General features: G+C 46.0%; 2 protein-coding genes across 3 annotated transcripts; both read left to right on the plus strand.

The window, feature by feature from the left end:
• On the plus strand, positions 1–7942 carry ALDH2 (aldehyde dehydrogenase 2 family member). The gene is made up of 13 exons (XM_039362494.1): positions 1–165; positions 999–1103; positions 2132–2272; positions 2386–2465; positions 3130–3241; positions 3797–3925; positions 4101–4214; positions 4635–4737; positions 5213–5397; positions 5795–5959; positions 6156–6313; positions 6581–6695; positions 7493–7942. Exons 1-13 carry the CDS (start codon positions 37–39, stop codon positions 7523–7525), a joined length of 1569 nt encoding a protein of 522 aa, XP_039218428.1. The 5' UTR covers positions 1–36; the 3' UTR covers positions 7526–7942.
• Positions 7943–8996: 1054 nt separating this feature from the next.
• On the plus strand, positions 8997–19837 carry MAPKAPK5 (MAPK activated protein kinase 5). 2 transcript variants are annotated; one of them, XM_039362495.1, is made up of 14 exons: positions 8997–9640; positions 10192–10265; positions 10471–10546; positions 11898–11995; positions 12471–12579; positions 13501–13590; positions 13956–14051; positions 14154–14234; positions 14359–14546; positions 14853–14973; positions 15336–15466; positions 15687–15796; positions 16607–16711; positions 16892–19837. In XM_039362495.1, the coding sequence occupies exons 1-14, from the start codon at positions 9605–9607 to the stop codon at positions 16984–16986; spliced, it is 1410 nt and encodes a 469-aa protein (XP_039218429.1). In that variant the 5' UTR covers positions 8997–9604; the 3' UTR covers positions 16987–19837. The 2 variants fall into 2 exon arrangements, with proteins under 2 accessions (XP_039218429.1, XP_039218430.1); XM_039362496.1 differs by having other exon boundaries at positions 8998–9640; positions 15687–15790.
• Positions 19838–19986: the final 149 nt, after the last annotated feature.

Raw genomic sequence — 19986 nt, forward strand, 5'->3', positions numbered from 1 at the left:
GAGGGCCTCCCTCCCTCCCTCCCTCAGCCCGAGAAAATGCTGCGCCTGGCCCTGTGGAGCCCTGCCCGGCTGCGCCCCGGGGCGCTGCTCCGCCTCGCCTGCCAGCCCCTGGCCACCGCCGCCGTGCCCGCGCCCAACCCGCAGCCGGAGATCGCCTACAACAAGGTGAGGGGGCGCCGGGGAGCCCGGCCCGGCCTCCCGCAGGGGGACCCGCAAGAGGCGAGCATGTGCAGAAAGCCCCGCTTGCCAGCCCCCCCCCCGCTCTCCTCCTCCCACGCCCCCCGGCCATCGGGGGCAGGAGTGGGCGCGGCGGCCCGGGAAGGGGCTCGCCCTGGGATGCTCCCGGGAAGCTGGGGCGAGGGGGCGGCCCCGAGGGCCAGCCGGCCTCGCCCCCCTCGAGAAGGGGCGCCGGGGCCCGCCGCCTCCCACGGCCCCTTGCCTGCACCCGGAGCTTCCTCTTCGCGGGGGTCTCGCCCGGCCCGCGATTGAGTCGGGCGAGCCGAACCGATGCAGACGTTACCCTACGATCCTTCACCAGCGTGGCGCCCCGTGTTAGCCTGTTGCAACGCAAAGTCGCTGTGGCAAAGGCCACAATTCGGTCTCTGGGTCGGGCAACGACTTGTGTGGTTACCGTGAAATTCGAATTGGCTTTACACAGTTGGGTCTCTCCTCTGACTTTGCCTTCTTCCGTCCTTTATCGCCCTTATTCCTAACAGAAGCCTCCCGGTGCTATTATTGGCTCTCTCCGTTAACCTTCCCTAAATTTGCCCTGCGGGAGGAACTGGGAGACAGTCCAGCATCTCTAGGTTCACCATCAAAAACATTTCTCAGTTATAGCTCCCCGGAGATCATGAATTTCAAAGGTGTGCTGTGTCCACTGGGTGTGCAGGTTTTGTACAATCTTGCGTTTATTGATTGTCAAAGCAAGATGTTGCCCATTGTTCCACAAACAATAACTGATTACAATTCCTCTGATAGGTCTTTGTTCTGAATTGCAGATTTTCATCAACAACGAGTGGCAGGATGCGGTCAGCAAGAAAACCTTCCCCACCGTCAACCCGTCCACTGGGGAGGTCATATGCCAGGTTGCGGAGGGCGACAAGGTACAATTCCTTCGCGACAGAACTCGGTGCCATCTGCAGGTTTTATTTTTCAAAACTTAAATAGGCAGTTAATCACATCTTCCTCTGCTTAAATTCTTTGCTAGTTTGACAGGCATAACCTATTAAGCTGCGGTGAGAGTCACACGACAATAAATTTCTAAATCATTTTTAGTTTTCTCCAAAAAGGCTACTTAGTTTTTAAGAAAGTGTCCAGGCTGTGTCTGAGGAGGTGTTGCGACATAAAACGTGCCTGGCAATTTGATCTTGCCAAAGACTGTGGAGCAACCCATCCCCAGTTTGCCTTAAGGCAGGCAGCCCAAAGCATGTAAACATTCCTCAGTCCAGCCAGCCAAGTGGCAGGCTTTACAAGGCTACAGTTTGGCAGGCCCGGTTTTGTTGTTTCGTAAGCTACGATAGGGGAAGCTGAGGCAGCAATACTTCAATAGCCAACAGGAATGACACAGCAGAAATTGCACAGAACATCAGAAGTAATTCGCTGCAGGCTCTGAGAGGAGCGAGGAATAATTCATTAGTGGAGATTAGAAATATGAAATGGTGGAAAGTGCAGTCTTAGAAGAAATGTGTAGAAAAAAAAGTAAGCAGGTGGATATTTAACTTTCTGTACTCCACCAGCCAGCTGTAATGTTGATCCGTGTATTCAGTACTGGCCGTATAGAACAGTATTGCAAATGCAGACAAGCAGTCAGCAAAATGTGGCCCAGATTAAAGCATCTCTTCCGTTCCGTGATCAGATGTTTTGGGGCAAGATTTGTTTGATTAGACCGGGGGTCCTCAACCTTGGCCACTTTAAGACCTGTGGACCTCAACTCCCAGAATTCCCCAGCCAGCACTGGGAGTTGAGGTCCACAAATTTTAAAGTGGCCAAGGTTGGAGACCCCCGGGTTAGACCATTCTGGGTTTGGTCTGCAGCTTTGGTGTCTTTTTTGACCCTCTGACCTGCACGCAGTGCAGCTACTCCTGGCTGCCATGTTTCTCCGCTGACGCTAGCCTCCCTGGGTTCTTTCCAGGCCGATGTGGACAAGGCAGTCAAGGCAGCCAAAGACGCCTTCAGGTTTGGGTCTCCTTGGAGAAGGATGGATGCCTCTCAGAGGGGCAGGCTGCTGAACCGACTGGCTGACCTGATTGAAAGAGACCGGACCTATTTGGCCGTATGTATGGGGCGGTTGGGGAGAGGAGTTGCTTTGGGCAAGCTCTGCTCTCTTCCCAGAATCCTCCTGCAGAATCTGGATTTATCAGAATCTGGCTTCATTTTTCTTCCTAGGCTTTGGAAACGTTGGACAATGGCAAGCCGTATGCCATCTCCTACCTTGTAGACTTAGACATGGTTGTCAAGCAATTCCGGTAAGAATTAATAAATAGATTCTCAACTGTTGCCAAGCACAACTTAGGATGGATCTTTTGCAGTTGCAACTGTTGCAGGTTGGGGTTTTTGTTTTTGGCAGGAATTGTTATTTTATGAAATGCAAACATTCTGTTGTTATTTTCCAGCAGTTAATAATGCAAGATGTTTTTTCGCTCAATTAAATCAGGAAGGAATCTTTCTTTCCTGCAGAATTAGAACTGGGAAACTAATCACATGAGTTGTTCAGCCCTGTGCACAAATCCTTTAGCCTATTTGGACAAGAGTATCTGAAAGGATTAAAATAAAACTTGAAGGCTTTCCTGAATTTGGTAGAGGCAGCTGCTTCCTTTCCTCTTCAAAAACTCAGCATAAAGAATGAGCAAGAATTGGATAATAACACCTTTGCAATGATCCTTCTGCAAACTGCTCTTTTACATATTTATGTTGTCCTGTGAATTAGAACTGAAATGGGTTGGGTGATAAGTACTAAATTTATAAACTCCAGTTGCAAATCAAACAAAGTCACAACTGCCTTGTATCCTCGCTTCCAATTCTGTTTCAAAATATTGCCAGGAGTAAATTTTCATCAACAGTTTCTGCAAATTTGTATTGGAACTCCTGTGATTCCAGGGACACCTGTAATGTTTAATGCCTTTGCTACAGGTATTATGCAGGCTGGGCTGACAAGTTGCACGGAAAAACCATTCCTCTGGATGGAGATTTTTTCACTTACACAAGACATGAGCCTGTGGGCATTTGTGGACAGATCATTCCGGTAAGTCAAGCTGATCCACTAGTCCTCTGTGCTATGATGGTAGAAACGTCATCATTGGATGGAATAGAAGTAAAGAAGACGTGTTGTTAGTATCGTCCTCTTCTCTGACCTATACAAGCCTTGTTTAGGTAACCCAGATTTAAAAAAGAATTGTGGGCTGTTTCTTTTCCTAATATTTCTCCCAAATACGTTGGCTTCCCAACTGTAATCGCCATCAGCCTGAAACAAGATATGCTACATTGGAGGATGGAGGCATTTAACCCACAAGACAACTCTCAATTAGAGACAAATGCTCTAGATTTTCTCTAGAACTCTAATTAACAGATGCCTACTTTACACTGAAGTATTTCCACTGGCCCGTGCTATTATTTGATTGCCAATTGACAGCTGCGTTCCTTTTGGGATTATAGTCTTACAGAACTTCTGATTTCCAGGGAGGGAAGAGAAGGGAAGCCCAGTTCTGTCAGAAATGAATTCTGCAATCCAACACAATGTTAACAAAGAATGTACCAGACTTAAGATTTTTGATTATCTGCGCATTTCTTTTCCTTGTAGTGGAACTTCCCGTTGCTGATGCAGGCGTGGAAGCTCGGTCCCGCTCTGGCCACAGGGAATGTGGTGGTGATGAAACTGGCCGAACAGACTCCCTTGACTGGCTTGTACATTGCCAGCCTGATCAAAGAGGTGAGAGAGCCATCCAGGGGCTTCTGCACTCACCTGCTTTCCCCACTTGGATTGTGGGGGGGGGGCAGATTTCTAGCTATCACTGAGGCCTCCACATTTTGTATTTGGCCAGGTGACCTGTCAGTAAATCTTGATCTGTCCACTTAGAAAATGTTCTTCTTATGTGTCTTAACAGGCTGGATTCCCACCAGGCGTGGTGAACATTATTCCTGGTTATGGCCCTACGGCTGGGGCTGCTATATCTTCTCACATGGAAGTGGATAAAGTTGCATTCACTGGTTCCACCTCGGTGAGGAACTAAATATTTAGAGCCTCTCGTCCTTCTTCGGCCTTTGGGACTGAAATTAATACGATAAATCAGAATACTAAGATTTTGCAGTGATTCTCAAAGTGGGTTCTTGGTTGCCCAGATCAAGGTGTCAGTGATGGCCTCAAATAAGTACAGGAATGTTTGATCTACCTTGGTCCAATAGAGTCACCTTCAGCTTAGGTTTTTTGCCCTGGGAACAAAATCACAGGCTGGAATTTCAGGTTTCAAGAATTATCTTGATTCTCCTAACCAAGCATTAGATGTCAGTCTTTAAAAGGGTAGAGTGATGGCTTGTTGCACTTGAAAACACACAAAAAAACTGATTCCCTTGCTGGTCTTTTCCTCAAATATAGCTTGTTATCTTGACCGATAAGAAATGTCTGTTTCTTAACTGTACAGGTTGGGCACCTGATCCAGAAGGCTGCAGCAGACAGTAATATGAAGAGAGTGACTCTGGAGCTTGGTGGGAAGAGCCCAAATATTATCATGTCTGATGCTGAAAGTAAGACATTCTTCTTCTTTGGGGACAGAAAGCGGATTGAGTTGCATCTGGAAGGGGGATTGGCAGCTTCACAGTCAGCCTAGTGATTTGGATAAGACCTTCACTGAAATGTATTTCATGTACCCCATAAATGAAGATGACAATATTCCAATCCATTTACCCAGTTTAGAAAGGGCAGAGGCATTTCAGATTGGTCTCCTTTTTAGCCTTGATCAACTATTCTTAATCCTGGCTATGTTGGACTGGTGAGGAAAACAGGAGTTGTAACACGTTAGAATTTAAACCAGTCCAGATAACCAGTCCACTGATCCGCTAAGACAAGAATTAAAATTAGTATCTAATTTCCTGATTAAATTCACTGATTATGGTAATCAGTGAATCTCAGTACAGTAATTAAAGAGATCGTATGGAGGGTTTTTTTTGTTTTGTTTCCAATTGCCTCATCTGGATGTTTTCTTTCTTTTTCCTTCTTCAGTGGACTGGGCTGTTGAACAATCTCATTCTGCACTGTTCTTCAATCAAGGCCAGTGCTGTTGTGCTGGATCTCGGACTTTTGTCCAAGAAGATATATATCATGAGTTTGTGGAAAGGAGCGTGGAGAGAGCCAAATCCAGAGTAGTTGGAAACCCATTTGACTTCCAAACTGAACAGGGGCCTCAGGTGGGAAAACAAACAACCTAGTTCCAGTCTGCCACCATCCACTCTTTGGGGAGCTCCTTTAAAATAGTATCTCAAATTAGAAAAACACAGGCAATTGTTCTAGATAGGGGAAAAAAAAACATCTCAGCCACTGTACATTGTACAAAACAATCTTTTCATTAACTTAAAATGCTAACTTTTCTTAAAATCTAATCAGTAAATTGCAGATGTACTTGTGATTAAAAAATAAAGTAAAAACTCAAGATAGAAATAAAGGATAACTGGTTTAAAAAGTGTCATTGTTGCAAACTTCAGTATTAAATGCTTGGTGATTTTTTGTTCATACAAGCAGATTTGCTCCTTTATGGCAACAGCATCTTGACTGAACTGATGCGCTGACTTTTTGTTCTTTCTTTAGGTGGATGAAACACAATATAAGAAGATCCTTGGATACATTGACAGTGGAAAAAAGGAGGGAGCAAAATTACTTTGTGGTGGGAGCCCCGCAGCAGATAAGGGCTACTTTATCCAGCCAACTATCTTTGGAGATGTGCAGGACAATATGAAAATAGCCAAAGAAGAGGTGAGGAGGATCATATATGCATAGTCCATTCACATTATATAATCAGGTTGCTGAATTCCAGAATTTTTCAGTCTGTATGAATGGATCCCACTTTCTTAAATATATACTCTTATACGTGAGGTTAGGCAATAGTAATATTGGAGACAATCCTGTGACGCAAATACATTTTAATCTTGCAGATGTTTTTCTTTTACAGATTTTTGGGCCTGTTATGCAGATCTTCAAATTCAAAACCATTGAGGAAGTCATCCAAAGGGCAAATGAAACCAAATACGGGCTGGCGGCCGCTGTTTTCACAAAAGATATTGATAAAGCCAACTACATTTCTCAGGGTTTGCGAGCTGGAACTGTTTGGTAAGCCCTTAAGAATGGAACTCGGAAGGAAAAACCGGTGGGGCACATGCTGTCCATGCTACAGACCCCAGCCCAGTTTCAAATTAATGAAAACTGGAAGGTTATATTCAAGATTTCCCGCATCACAAATGAGTACTTGCCCTCGATTGGCCTTGTATACATTCAATGCAACTTTTAAATGTACAGTGCTAATGTTAATTTGTTAAATCTTTGTATAACAGAGGAAATGTAATCAAAAACATTTCTAATGCAATGTTTATTTTGCAGGATTAATTGCTACAATGTGTTTGGGGCACAGGCTCCATTTGGAGGGTTCAAAGAATCTGGCCAAGGGCGTGAGGGGGGAGAATATGGCCTGAACTCATACATGGAAATAAAAACAGTAAGTATTGTCATTACTTGTTCCTTTCAACTATAGTTCACATCTTCAGATCGGCTTAGCTCAAATACAAGAAAGCATTTATTTTAAGTTAGGCGATCTTGATCTTAAGGAATTAGTGCCCATTTGTGCGCAGATAAACGGAGAAGCCAATGTCCTCCTATACCTCAACCTGAGTAACAGAACATCTTGTTCCTTAAATAATAATGTATTCCTGTCTTTTGAAAGCCCTAACTTTGTTTCGCCCAAGGATGGCAACTTTCAATCAGCTCCCTATGCTTCACTAGATACATACTGGCAATTCTAACAGAGCATAATGGATATTATTTTTTGAACTGTTAAGAAGGCTGAACCATTAAACCAAGCTTGTACAGCTTATTTGCCTCTATAATAGGAGGTTGGGACAGACAGTGGTTGATAAACACAGGGCAGTCCTCGACTTATGACGGCAATTGAGCCCAAAATTTGTTACAAATAGGATAGTTAAGTGAATTTTGCCCCATTTTACGACCTTCCTTGCCATTATTATTGTTAATAAAACAGTTGTTAAATGAATCTGGCTTTCCCAGGGGATCACGTGACCTTGAGACACTGCAACTGTCATAAATATGAGTTGCCAAGAGTTGGAATTTTGATCACATGACCATAGGGATGCTGCAGCTCCCCATGGTCTTTAACTCTGAAAAACGGTCATAAGTCAGATTTTTCCGTCCTGTTGTAGCGGTTACTAAATGAACTGTTGTAAGTAGAGGACTACCTCTAGATGAGATTCCATGTTTTTCACTCTATCTTCCTGCTAGGTCACCATCAAAGTCCCACAAAAGAATTCTTGAAGAAGAAATCCGTGGAACCGTCCATATATGTCACCCCACACTTGGTAGAAAAGCTTAATCAGGAACTGAAGAATTCTACATTAAGAAAGAAAATCTGGCTTCTATGGGCACCTCACAGAATGTACATGTAACCAATGATTAAGACTTTATTTCTCTGCTTAAACTGTCCTTGGTTCTTTTTCCCTCACCAATGATTAAGACTTTATTTCTCTGCTTAAACTGTCCTTGGTTCTTTTTCCCTCACCAAGATCAAACATTTGTAACAATTAAGAGCAAGGAAAATCGAATATTCTTCACTGCAAAGTAACCTGAATAGAAAATCTGTAGAAGCAGGCTACTTTTGAGTATCCGAATGTCTTGAGGCACCTCTTCATATGTTCTTTTTGTACTTTTTCTAATACAAGATTTTATGCTTAACGTGTCTTTGTATTGCATCTGTCCAGAGCCGCTTTGAGAATAAATACATTTGCTTCCCTTTGGACGGTGAGGTGGGGCCAAGAACCAGGATTTGGGGAAGACTCTGGGGGTGAATGTGGATCCCTAAGCACCCCATCTTTTGTGACAAATAAAACTCACAGGAAGGCTCTTTTTGCCAACCTTGTCGCTTTTTTAAGATGTCTGGATTTCGGCTCCCAGAGTCCCCCAGCCTGCTAAGGATTCTGGGAGTGCGAAGTCCACACAGCTTAAGCTCCACAAGGGTAGGAAAAACTGCCCTATGCCCTTATCTATCTAAATCAAGTTTTAATCGTTTGCTTCCTCGATATATGCTATTTAAAAAAATACAAAAATGCACACGAGTAGGGAGTCTACTATATCCAAGCACCAAAGTCTTAAGGGCCAGAAAGTTACGATTCTCACTCACTCCCCTCAGAAACTGGCACGGGGTTTAAAAAAATGTGCAAGTATAGAAAAGAAAAAAGATGAACAGAACTATAAACCTTCCAGATGTTCCGAAGACAGCCAAATTCCGAGGGGAAAGTAGGGCCCTGCTTTTGACACACTTCTCGGCGACATTTGGCGGCTTTATTGGTTATTGGAGGAAGGATGTTAATTAATCCTACCTGAAAAATATTCCACCTGAAATTAAAGGTTCCCCTGTCAGTCAAATGCCCTTTTCCCAAAACGGCGACCAACCTCACAGCAGCTCTCCTTCGTCCTGCCACGCTCGGGATCTCGCGAGACGTCCAGCCAGGCGTCTCGCGAGAGGTGGAGAGACGCAGGCGTGGAGAAAGGAGATCCGCCCCTCCAACCACGACAGCGAAGGGGCGCGTCCGGAACAGAGCGAGGGTTTCCCTGCCCCGTGAAAGCCCCGCCCTTCCCTCGGACGAGCCAAGGGCTGTCTCCTTCCCTTAGATAACCCCGTTCGTGACGTCATCAGGAGGCGCGGCTCCGGCGAAGAAAGCCCCGGGGGCCCCGAGAGAGCCTTAACTGGAGAAAGAGAAGAAAAGAGGGAGGGGCCTCCGAGGCAGGGCGTCGCGTGTAGGCACTGGGCTGCCCCGGACAGCCGCCTGACTGCTTTCTTCCCCGAGAGCCTCGGCAGCGGCGAAGCTCCCGTCGGGATCGACCCCGCGCGGATTGCCCGTCAAAGCCGCGCGGAGACTAGAGGATCCGGACAGGCCACGGCTGCGGGGAGCGCGGTGGCCGCCCTTCCCGAATCAGGCGGGGCTGCCCGCGGTGGGGGCGAAGCGGTGGCCATGGCTGGCGGCTGCCCCGCATCAGTCGAGCCCCGGCGGCCGGGCTGAGGCGGCTGCGGCCCGTTCCTCCCGCCGCCCGCGGCCTCTTTCTTCCCGGCCGCGAGAAGAGTGCTCCCGGGCCTCCGCTTCCCCGCCGTCCCGCTCCCCTTCCTCGGCTGCTGGGCGGGGATGAGGCGGCAGCCCGGTGGAGGCGGTGGTGGCGGTGGCGGTGGCAGCGGCGGCGGCGAAGGGGGAGGCGGCAGCGGCGACGGTAGTGGAGGCAGCGGGGACAACGACGCCGACGACTCCGACTTGGAGGGGCGGCCCCCCGCCTAGCCCCCCCTGCGCGCCCCCCGAGCCCCCCGAGCCGGGCCTGAGGCGGCGGCGGAGGAGGAGGAGGAGGAGGATGTCGGAGGAGCCCGACGCGGAGAGGATGATCAAGGTAGGCGAGGGGGCCCTCTGAGCACGTGCAGAAGCACCCCGGGGTTCTCTGGCTGCCTCGCCTGAGAGGACATCCCGAACCCTGGGGCTGGTGGCCGCTGGGGGGGGGGTGAATTGCACCCCCCATCATCCCCAGCCTTGCCTCTCTTGAGTTGGACTACCGCTACCGTCATCCCCAGTTCAAGGAATGGTCCTGGCCCTGGTTGGTGGCCTCTAGGATAGTTGAAGTACAGCTCCCATCATCCCCAGGTAGTGCCCTTGTCTTGGACTACAGTTCCTCTCATCCTCAGATGGCACCGAGACCCCAATTCCTGTAAGACCAGCTGAGGGATCAAATGATTTGGGAGGCTGCTATTCTTGTCCGAATGTATGACCCCCTGGAGCTGAGGATGATGAGCTTTGTAATCCAGGAGCCCAGACTGTGATCCGCAGAACTCCATATTGCTGCCAGCCTCTCAGTTATTGTTAGGGATTGTTAACTACTACAGGTGGGACTTCTTATCTGGGACCATCAGCCTTTCACTTTTTTCCTCTTCTTTGAAAAACAAACAGGAAACTTCTATTTTGGAAGACTACCACATTAACTGGACTCAGAAGCTGGGAGCTGGAATCAGCGGCCCAGTAAGGTATAAAAACCTTTATATATTGGTTTGGGTTTAAACTCTGGCGAGAGCTTGAAATATAAGATTCTTGAATTAAACTGTGAATAAAAATCAAAGGTTGGATTGGGACACACTTTCCTTGATGTTTGTTATCAGGCAATAAATGCAGTCATATATCAAAGTCTTCCATAGACTCCCACTAATCAAGTTTTTACTCCTGCCTGTACAGAGTCTGCATCAAAAAATCATCTCAAGAACGGTTTGCACTGAAAATCCTTCTTGATCGCCCAAAAGCGAGAAATGAGGTACATAAATGAGTACTCTATTTATGGAAAAGTTTTGGAACTTTGGCTGGCTCTGGAATTCTGGGAGTTGAAGTCCACAGGTCTTAAAGGTGCATGGTTGGACACCCCTGAACTAGACAAAGTGGTCGTCCATTTTAAACCAATGAAACACAATATTCCAAATACTGAAATATTGTTGCAAAGCATAAAAGAAGTCTCGGTGAATGTCTGACAAAAGCCTGATATCTGGCATTGCACATAGCTATTAAGCTAAGTTGGAAAAGATAAACAAGTCTAAGTACTTGCAGGAGCATCTTTGGAAGAATTTGCTTAGGAAAGCCTCACTGTAAAATTGAGCCCAGAAAGACGCTGATAGCGTGGTATTTATTTATTGAAGATATTGGTTTAACACCCAGCGACTTGTGATCTTGCTTGGATAAGAATATTGATTTCCTGGCAAGAAGGGCTTTGCTTGAGCCTACACATCTTCCAGTCCAGGGCAGGCGCTTTCAGTCAATGCCAGAAGCATCCTGAGAGTCCCCTTAATGTCAGCGAGATTCCACACAGGATGGGACAGAGTGAACATAAGAACCGAATCAGGAAGTCGGGTCTGCTCCTGTTACATTTGTCAGCTGCTGCTGGCATATGGATGAGTTTGGGGCTTGTTTTGATAATGCCATCCAGAGTAGCTCTTGATGGGTCAATTTTGCATTATTAGAAAATTCCATTTTGCCTTGTTAGTCTTCAGTGTAGCAGAGCTGGAAAAATCTGGCCTTTTCCAGTTCTGCTGAATCTGACTTGTCCAAAGGAAACAGGAGAGGCCCCTGGCAAACCGGTTAGCTTTGTGCCCAAAGCACTCAATCAACTCCACTCCACTTTCCTGGGGGTGGTGCTTGATGTTGACCTTTTGCTTAACTTAAATCTCTCTGTGCTTTCCCCTGCAGCCAAGCCCTCTTCCTCTGAATTTCTTCTCCCATTGCAACTTGTTTCTTGCCTGAACGTTTGCCCAGGCTGTGAGTTTTAAACTCCGGGTTTTGCTTTACAATCCAGTTTAAAAAGACAAGATCTCAGGTCTCACGGGGTTAGAAGCCAGTTAGCGTTCAACCACATGAGCATCTGGGAAGATTGAATTCCTTTCTGGCTCAGAAAACGCTCTTGGTTGCCACATATCTGAAATGGTATCTCTTCCAGGCAGTTAGTTCTGGGAAAAAAATCCCAAGTTGACCTTAATTCTGTTTTCCTTTGCTTCTTATGAATGGCTATCTAGAAATGCTTTTGATTTCTGTCACGTTGGAGTAAGAGACAGGAGTATTTTGAGAGCTGAGACCAAAGGCCATGGGGATTCAGTGGGTTTTCTCCCATTTTACACCAGGTCCGACTTCACATGATGTGTGCGGCACACCCCAACATTGTCCAGATTATTGAAGTCTACGCGAACAGTGTACAGTTCCCCCATGAGTCCAGTCCAAGGTAAGATGGTGCAAGTTCCTTCTGGTGCCACGGCATTCTTTTTGCACTTCATCACAAAATAGGATTTCTGTTTTACATGTAAGACATCTCTTCCCCCAGGCTACCTCAAAAAGCTGTTGCACAAAAAAGGTTACTGCAGAATGCCTGGAAGTTAAAATGAGAAGACACAGAAATAAATATGGGGTTAGACTGTGGTTTTGGCTTTGGCTGTAGGCTTGACCACAGAGAGTTCAACAAGCCACTGTTTTTCCTAGGAGGGGGAGAATGGTGGCTTTCTTTTTTTTGAAAATGGTATTGTTTCAGTGACATATTTGTGGCCCTTAGTTTTAAATTGCGAATCCATTGGGTTGCTTTTTCTTTAAGCTGTCCTGAGCAGTACAGCTTGTGCAGAACATTTTCCCGGGTCTATTTAATTACAAGAATAGGGCTACGGGGCAGAGGTTTTTCTTAACATCTTGATATTTTTTTTATCCAGGTCTCGACTGCTAATTGTAATGGAGATGATGGAAGGAGGTGAGCTGTTTCACAGAATCAGCCAACATCGGCACTTTACTGAGAAACAAGCAAGCGAAGTAACAAAGCAGGCAAGTTTTAACCCTCCCACAGGCCTCCCTATTCTGCCCCTGTATAAGCAAACAATATGGGAGAAAAGAACTGTAAAACAATAAATAAATAAATTCCAGGAGATGGATTGGGAAAAGGCACACTTTAAAATAAAAAAAGTAATGTTTGGCCCTCCCAAAAGATTATCAGATTTGTTATAATCTCAACATTCGTTTCCCAGGTTTTGACAGCTGAGGAGCATCATCTTTTCCTTTTTAATATAAAAGTGGGCGGGGGGAACTGGAGGGTGCTGCTATGCTGGCTCAGGAGGTATTGATTGAATTGCCCAGGAAAACCACGTTACGGTTTGTCCACATTTGTCCAGGTGTGCAACTTCTTTGCTCTTGAGAATGAAAAAGAGATGGGCATTAGCTGAGATTGTGGGGTGTCTGTTGTTTCTTGTTCGGTTCTCTACATGCCCGTCTTTCCTGCCCTCAAGCTGCATCCGGGCACATTCCATAGTTACTGGCGTCACCGTTCAGCTCTTCTGATGATCATGTGACTCTGGGTGGTAGGTTTAGCCCAAGGCGAGGAGCTGTCAAGCACAACCAGTTCCCTCCTTGTGCAAGCCAGCTATTTTAATGTGTTTCCTCCCCACTCCAGGATTGCTAAAACTCACCTGCTTAAAACCCCAGCTGAATTTTCCTCACGGTGACTTAAGTTGAGCTTTGTACAGTTTAAGCTCACTTCCTACCTGCTCCTGCTCAACGAAAGAACACACCTCCACGAGAACTATTGTAGAGCCAGAAAGGAAGAAAATATCCTGAGCAGGCTCATCGTGGATTGGATTTGGGTTGAGCCAGACCACACAGAAGCAGCCGGCCCAGAGGGGCCCATCAGCGTCTCGAGAGAGAAGTTCTGTGACCATCTTCTGATCCCTTGTGCTTTTTTATTTTTTCCAGATCGCTTTGGCTTTGCAGCACTGTCATTCTTTAAACATTGCCCATCGAGACCTTAAACCTGAAAATCTTCTTTTCAAAGATAATTCTTTGGTAAGGTGGATGTTGATTGGCCTGGATGCTGGGTTGTTTTTTTTCTTTTCACTATTTGATCAGTGCTAGCATCACAGTCTCCTTTCCTCTCTGGTTTTCTCCCAGCCGTTGGCCTGCAGGAAAGGCTGGCTTCTTCCCTCCAGCCCATTGGAGGCTCTTTCCTTGCTGCTTCAGGCCAGGATCCTCTCCTTCCCCAACTCTCTGGTCCTGTGCCATTGATCCCCCTGGCCTCCTCCTGTTTTGATTCTTTTGCTCTGGTATCTCTTTCCCTTCCTTCAGCAGCCCCAGAGATATTTCTGAGAGGGTGTGTGCTCCGTGTTCTGACGCTGACACATTTCACCTAAGCAGCTTGTCGCTTGCTCTAGGATGCTCCCGTGAAGCTCTGTGACTTTGGGTTTGCCAAGATCGACCAAGGCGACTTGATGACACCACAGTTCACTCCTTATTACGTAGCACCTCAGGTAAGGGCCTTCTTCCTGGGGCTGGCCGGCGTCTTTTCATGCCTCAGGAGCCCCTGTGCAGTTAGGTCTAAGATTGCTGGCTGTTTCCTCTTCGCCCAACAGGTCCTGGAGGCACAAAGACGGCACCAGAAAGAAAAGTGTGGTATTATCCCTACCTCACCAACCCCATACACTTATAACAAGGTAGACCTCTGGCACCCCGATATGCTTGGCTGACTCTGCCTCGGTTACGCAGAGTGGATTTTTCTCCTGAGTGGGAAACGGCGTCTATTAGACATCAATGTTCCTTTTTCCCCCTTCCTATCAGAGCTGTGACTTATGGTCCCTGGGGGTCATCATTTACGTGATGCTGTGTGGGTATCCACCCTTCTACTCGAAGCATCACAGTCGGACGATTCCGAAGGACATGAGGAAAAAGATCATGACGGGGAGCTTTGAGTTCCCGGAGGAAGAGTGGAGCCAGATCTCAGAAATGGCGAAAGACATCGTGCGCAAGTAGGTCCTTGGGAGCCTTTGCCTCTTTGCTCTGTCTTCTTCTGCAAGCAGCTGAGCCAATGGCTAGCAGGGCTTTCAGCCTCCATTGGCTGGTTTTAGGAGGGTCCAGTTGCTGTCCACCAAGTGGAAGCCTAAAGCAGGCATGTCCATCCGTGGCCACTTTAAGACCTGTGGGTTTCAATTCCCAGCTTGGCTGATTGGGGAATTCTGGGAGTTGAAGTCCACAGGTCTTAAAGAGGCCAAGGTTGGACCCGCCCGCCTTAAAGGGTCAACGGAGTGATGGGTTCGTTTCTTAAAAACACTCAGGTTGCTGAAGGTGAAGCCAGAAGAGAGACTGACGACAGAAGGCGTTCTGGATCACCCATGGCTCAACTCGACCGAGGCGCTCGATAACATTCTGCCTTCTGCCCAACTAATGATGGACAAGGTTCTTGTGAAATGGCTTATTTGCAAAGAAATGGTTTGTTTAGTATGCAGGGGAGCTGATCGTCTAGTCAAGCTTCCCTTCCTGGGGGTGGTCTAGAGGTCCTCCCTCCTCAAACCTCACGTGGTGCTTTTTTAAGTAGAGCCTCGGGAATGGGAACTGTTGCAGTCAGAGACTTTGGAAATGTTACTCCCATCCTCTGGCTTTTCTGCTGATGCTCTCAAGCTGGTTTTTCTTTGGGGATCTTCCCTTCTCAAGATGTTCTTGGCCCGAGGTGGTCCATGTCTTGTGCTCAGGCCCATCCCGCCTCCTGCATCACAGATTGAAAACCTCAGTTATTAACTACTCCTCTCCAATTGTAACAGGCCATGGTTGCCGGCATCCAGCAGGCACACGCAGAGCAACTGGCAAACATGAGAATACAGGATCTCAAAGTCAGCCTCAAGCCCCTGCATTCGGTCAACAACCCGATCCTACGGAAAAGGAAACTGCTGGGGTGAGCGTTTGAGGAGCTTCTTCTGGTGGTGGCTGGGAAGAATGAAAAATAATGGTGGGTGGAGAAAATATTTAGCCTGGCCAGGATACGCCCCGACCCTTCCCTGCTTCTCTTTTAGCACAGGCTAATGTTGTTCAGAAGACTAGCTGGGAGGAGGTTGTCCCTGAACCTGCTGTGTTAGTTGCTGAAGTACGATTGACGTTTCTCTCTGTCCTTGCAGAACAAAACCAAAGGAAAACGTGTACATCCATGATCCTGAGAACAGCAACGTTGCTCTGGAGAAGCTACGGGATGTGATTGCTCAATGCATCCTGCCACAGGCTGGTAAAGGTGGCAGATTCTAAGACGAAATGTTTCTAGGGGCAGGGTGGGTGGCTGGGTGGGTAGGTGGGATGCTGCACTGGCCGTCCTTTTCGCCTTTTCTCCAGCAAAAGAGCCGGAAGGATCTGGAAGTCAAAACTCCTACTCTTCCTCTTGATTAACAGACCAAGATGCCCTACTCTGTCCTTTACTTAAAATAATGAACTCCTGCTTTTTGTACCTGCTAGCTAGATTTTGAGGTGGTTCCCAGGGGTCAAGGAAAGGTATGAGATGATATCTTGCAACCAACCTGAGTAACAGCAAAGTCTTTTTTTAATGCCTAGTTTGACGTTTAGTGCCCAGTTCTTTGGTTTGAAGAATTTTAAGTTGCCTGAGAGGAAAAACATTTGTCTAGATATGGAAACACAGTATTATAGGAACCAGGTAGAGCTCTCAGAGAGAGGATAGTAGTCCCCGTTGAAAACAACCAACTCTTTTTCTTGATTGCATGGGACTTTAAGTCATGGAATCTTCCTTTTCCATTTACGGCATGGTTTCTGTTCAGTCCCTTATCCTGCCCTCTTCTGACCACTTACTGTTGTTCGCTTTGTCTTCCTGCTCTCCACAGTCTCTCAGAATATTGGAAAAAATGGTAGGAAAACAATTGCATAAGTCTAAATACTTTGTCTTTCTGTCTTCAACCTTCCTCCAGTATTGATTTTGACAGCTGATCCCACAAACTAAAATTCAACTTTAATTATTTCGAAATAACTCCAGGTTGACAATAAAAAGTCTTAGAATGCTCAGGAGAGGTTTTTCTTTTTTCCTGTTCTGGACCAGGAGAAAACGAAGATGAGAAACTGAATGAAGTTATGCAGGAAGCTTGGAAGTATAACCGGGAATGTAAATTACTCAGAGACACCCTGCAGACTTTTAGCTGGAATGGTGAGTATCACAAGTCTGTTCAGGTGGATTAAGTCTCTCATCTCCCCTTACCCTGAAAAGGGCGCTTATGAAAACTGATAGCAATTAAGAGGGTTTTTTTTTTTTTTAGGAAATCTAGTTTCCCCTCTGGTTGTGATTGTTACATGTAGCCCTCCACTTAACAACGGTTTCTGTTTTTAGGCAGGGGGTTCACAGACAAAGTGGACCGGCTAAAACTGGCAGAAATAGTGAAGCAAGTTATTGAAGAGCAGACGACTTCTCACGAGTCGCAGTAGCTGGAGCTGCTTGTTCTTATCCAGTCACCCACACTCTCGCCCGTTTTTTTTTTAAAGACCATTTTGTGAATTATCTGTTAAAGCAGGCTTGCCCAACCGGGCGCCTTCCCAGATGTTCTGGTTTGGGATGATAACGGTGGAAGGCACCCGGCTGGGCAAGGCTGCTGTAAACTGTAAAAAGTATTTTTATGTAAATTAATGAGTCATAATTATTTCATTAAATTTCCACACAGCTTGAGAAATGCTGTATAGATGTAGATAATGAGAATCATTGGTACTGTAATATTTTTTTAAGAAACTCAGTTCCTCAAAATTATATATATATATATATATATATATTATATATTACATGATTTTTACGTACCCCTTCATTCATGGTTTTAAATGGGGCAAATGGTTAACTGTGTTCACCTGAATGTCCAGATTGAGGCAATATCTCTCCAGCTGCCTGTCGTAGGGGGGTATACCAGCTCAGTTCTGGGGGTCTCTCTCGGCTTTCATCTCAATAACTTACTTGAAGAAACCAGCCAGAGGCGTATGGGCTACTCGGCTGCCTGCTGATTCAAGGCAGCCCTATAAAAAGTTGTGATTACTACAAAATAGCCCTGTGTTTCTGGATCTTGAGACTCTTTCTTGAGCCCAGGGTTGCCTTTTCCTATTGCTTTTTACCGCAAAGTGAAGGAAGACAGAAATGGTGGCTTGTGGCTTTTCACCAGTTCAGCCTGTTTCTAGTGTTCTGACAACCTATTTGCTTTTGAAGCCTGGAGGCAGCCCTACAGAACTACTCTGGTGCCATTCCCTGTGTCCTGGGGCCGCTGAAATGCCAATCCAAGGTTCTATGTGGGCTTCTCATTGGCCACCACGATTCTGTGGTTTGCTATCTCTGGGGTAATGTGGGTTTTTTTTTTATCCTTCCTTGCCTGGCTTCTGTTTCTGCTCTTGGGCTCATCCCTCAAATGCTGCCTTGTGGACTTTCCATATTACGGCTGCTGGTTGCGTCCCTGCAGTTTTTATTGAGAACCATTTGATGGGGAGGCCTGCAAGTGTCTGGCTTTAGGTTTGGTTTTAGTCCCTTTAGTTTTTAACAGGAAGCACAGGAGGGCTGTTAGGGCTAAACTACATCTGGAAAGCTGGAATCTCTGTCTAGTGCTAGTGCAGTTGATAATCTCAAGACTTTACATCTGGTCTACAGACATACTGTACAAAGAGAATGCATTATGAAACGGGACGGGGAAATTTTCTTTGGAGATGCCCACAGGGATAAATGAAGCCACACCAGAGAAGGAGCCTTTTAATCTGGAGAAACAAAGTCCTCAGCCAGAAAAAAAACCCTGCAGAAGTAGGAAGATATTTTTCACCCTCTGCAGAAGGCCAAAGTGAGCTCACATTTAGCACCCGTTTGTCAATAATTTTCTGCTGTGATTAATTTTTTCAGTCAGCGAAGCAGAACACTCCGATTCTTCTGCACACACAGTGTTTTCCCACCAAGGATGCCCATGAGGTGGCATTTGGCTTTTGTGCAGCAAATTACATTCATGGCTTGGAAAATATTTCATAATATTTTCCTTGAGGCTTCTGTTTCTCTGTTTCCTCTGGCTTGTGGGAAATTTTAAAGGGTTGGAGTCTGACTCCTTTTTGTAGAAGTACTGTATCAAAACATACTTGTCCTTGCCTCAATTTCCCCAGCCACCAGCTGAGGAAGGATCAGAGATCCCAAGAATTCCCTGGTGGTCTATACTTTCTATGGGAAGGGGCTGGATCCACAAATAGCTGCTCCCAGAAGACGCCCCCCCCCAAACCAGTTTCATTTTTTGGATGTGGTCAAAAAATGAGACTGAGGATGAAATACTTTATTTAGTTTTATTTAATTTTTCTTTGACTATTCTGGGGAATTTTTTGAGATTATTTTTTTACTTTTCTCTTTGCCTGCTACCATTACTCGTTTGAATGTGGCTCGGGCTGGGCTCTTTTGATCAATTATTCTTTGCATCTCTTGTATGTACTACTAATTCTACACAAGAGTAGGCCCTGGATTGCCACCTTGGAAGAAACGAGGTGGGTCAACAACATTGACAGCTCTGCAATGGGCTTCCGAGAAGTGCCTGTCTCAGTTTTTGCTGTCTCTGCTGAGTGGGCTAAAGAGGATAGGAATTATCTGCCAGGGTGGCTACTTGGTGGAATACGACAGGAGGCGAAAGGATGGAAGTCGTGTCCCCCCGAATGATGATTCGGTTCTGACTTTCCACCCTTGCGTGAGTTCTGCATGATGCTGTAAATACATTAGCTTTCCCCGACTTGGATGCCTCCAGATGTGTTGGGGCTACAGCTCTCATCATTGGGGGTTGGGTATTGTAGTCCAGTGGTTTTGGGGAGCCTCTGCTTTGGGAAGGTTGGTGTAGAGAATAGCTGTGGTTGTCAGAAACCACTTTTCCTTTGTGAGGGAAAAAAGGGCATCTTTTATAAAAAACACGACGGTGTACCTTGATGGTCCTGGAAATGGATTTTACTGGGCTTCCCTTGTAAAGCTTTTCATATTCATCTCCGTCTTGATTTCTTTCTTGTACCTGTGGAAGGAAAAATCAGCACTCTTGCTTATGATGGGCGAAACCCCTAGTAACGTTGATCCTTAGAGACAGAATCCAGGAGAAAATGTTTTGAGACCGGAAATGGTGTTGTGCATGTATGTTTTCAGCCACACCGTAGCCAACCTTCTGTCATGCCTTCCTCACCCTCCTTTGGCTTTCCCCACTTTTAAGCGTTTTGCTGTATCACCGTTTTGTTTTTCAAATCAGTATTATATGAATGTAAATATTATGCATTGGTGTACATAAAATAATTTTAGTAAAATTTATCAAAGTTTCTGTCTCAAGGTTTTTTTAATGTCTTTTTCAACTAGTTTGGGGTATTGTTTTTTTAAACAACGGTTGGCAGGTAACCCATTTTTTTCTTTGCTGTCTTACACCATCAATTCTTTCAAATTGCAAGCTCAAATTGATTTTG

This window comes from Crotalus tigris, unplaced genomic scaffold (assembly GCF_016545835.1).
Source record: "Crotalus tigris isolate CLP2741 ecotype Arizona unplaced genomic scaffold, ASM1654583v1 scf7180000019478.12717781048:2074007, whole genome shotgun sequence".
NCBI classification, from domain to species: Eukaryota; Metazoa; Chordata; class Lepidosauria; order Squamata; family Viperidae; genus Crotalus; species Crotalus tigris.

Excerpts from the sequence above, each read along its gene's own strand:
- ALDH2 (XM_039362494.1), top strand. The coding sequence starts at position 37 with ATGCTGCGCCTGGCCCTGTGGAGCCCTGCCCGGCTGCGCCCCGGGGCG. Across the intron at positions 4,738-5,212 it reads TATCATGTCTGATGCTGAAA|TGGACTGGGCTGTTGAACAA; the intron begins GTAAGACATTCT and ends TTCCTTCTTCAG. Across the intron at positions 6,696-7,492 it reads CATACATGGAAATAAAAACA|GTCACCATCAAAGTCCCACA; the intron begins GTAAGTATTGTC and ends TCTTCCTGCTAG.
- MAPKAPK5 (XM_039362495.1), top strand. The coding sequence starts at position 9,605 with ATGTCGGAGGAGCCCGACGCGGAGAGGATGATCAAG. Across the intron at positions 14,974-15,335 it reads CCCAACTAATGATGGACAAG|GCCATGGTTGCCGGCATCCA; the intron begins GTTCTTGTGAAA and ends CAATTGTAACAG. Across the intron at positions 16,712-16,891 it reads GCAGACTTTTAGCTGGAATG|GCAGGGGGTTCACAGACAAA; the intron begins GTGAGTATCACA and ends TTCTGTTTTTAG.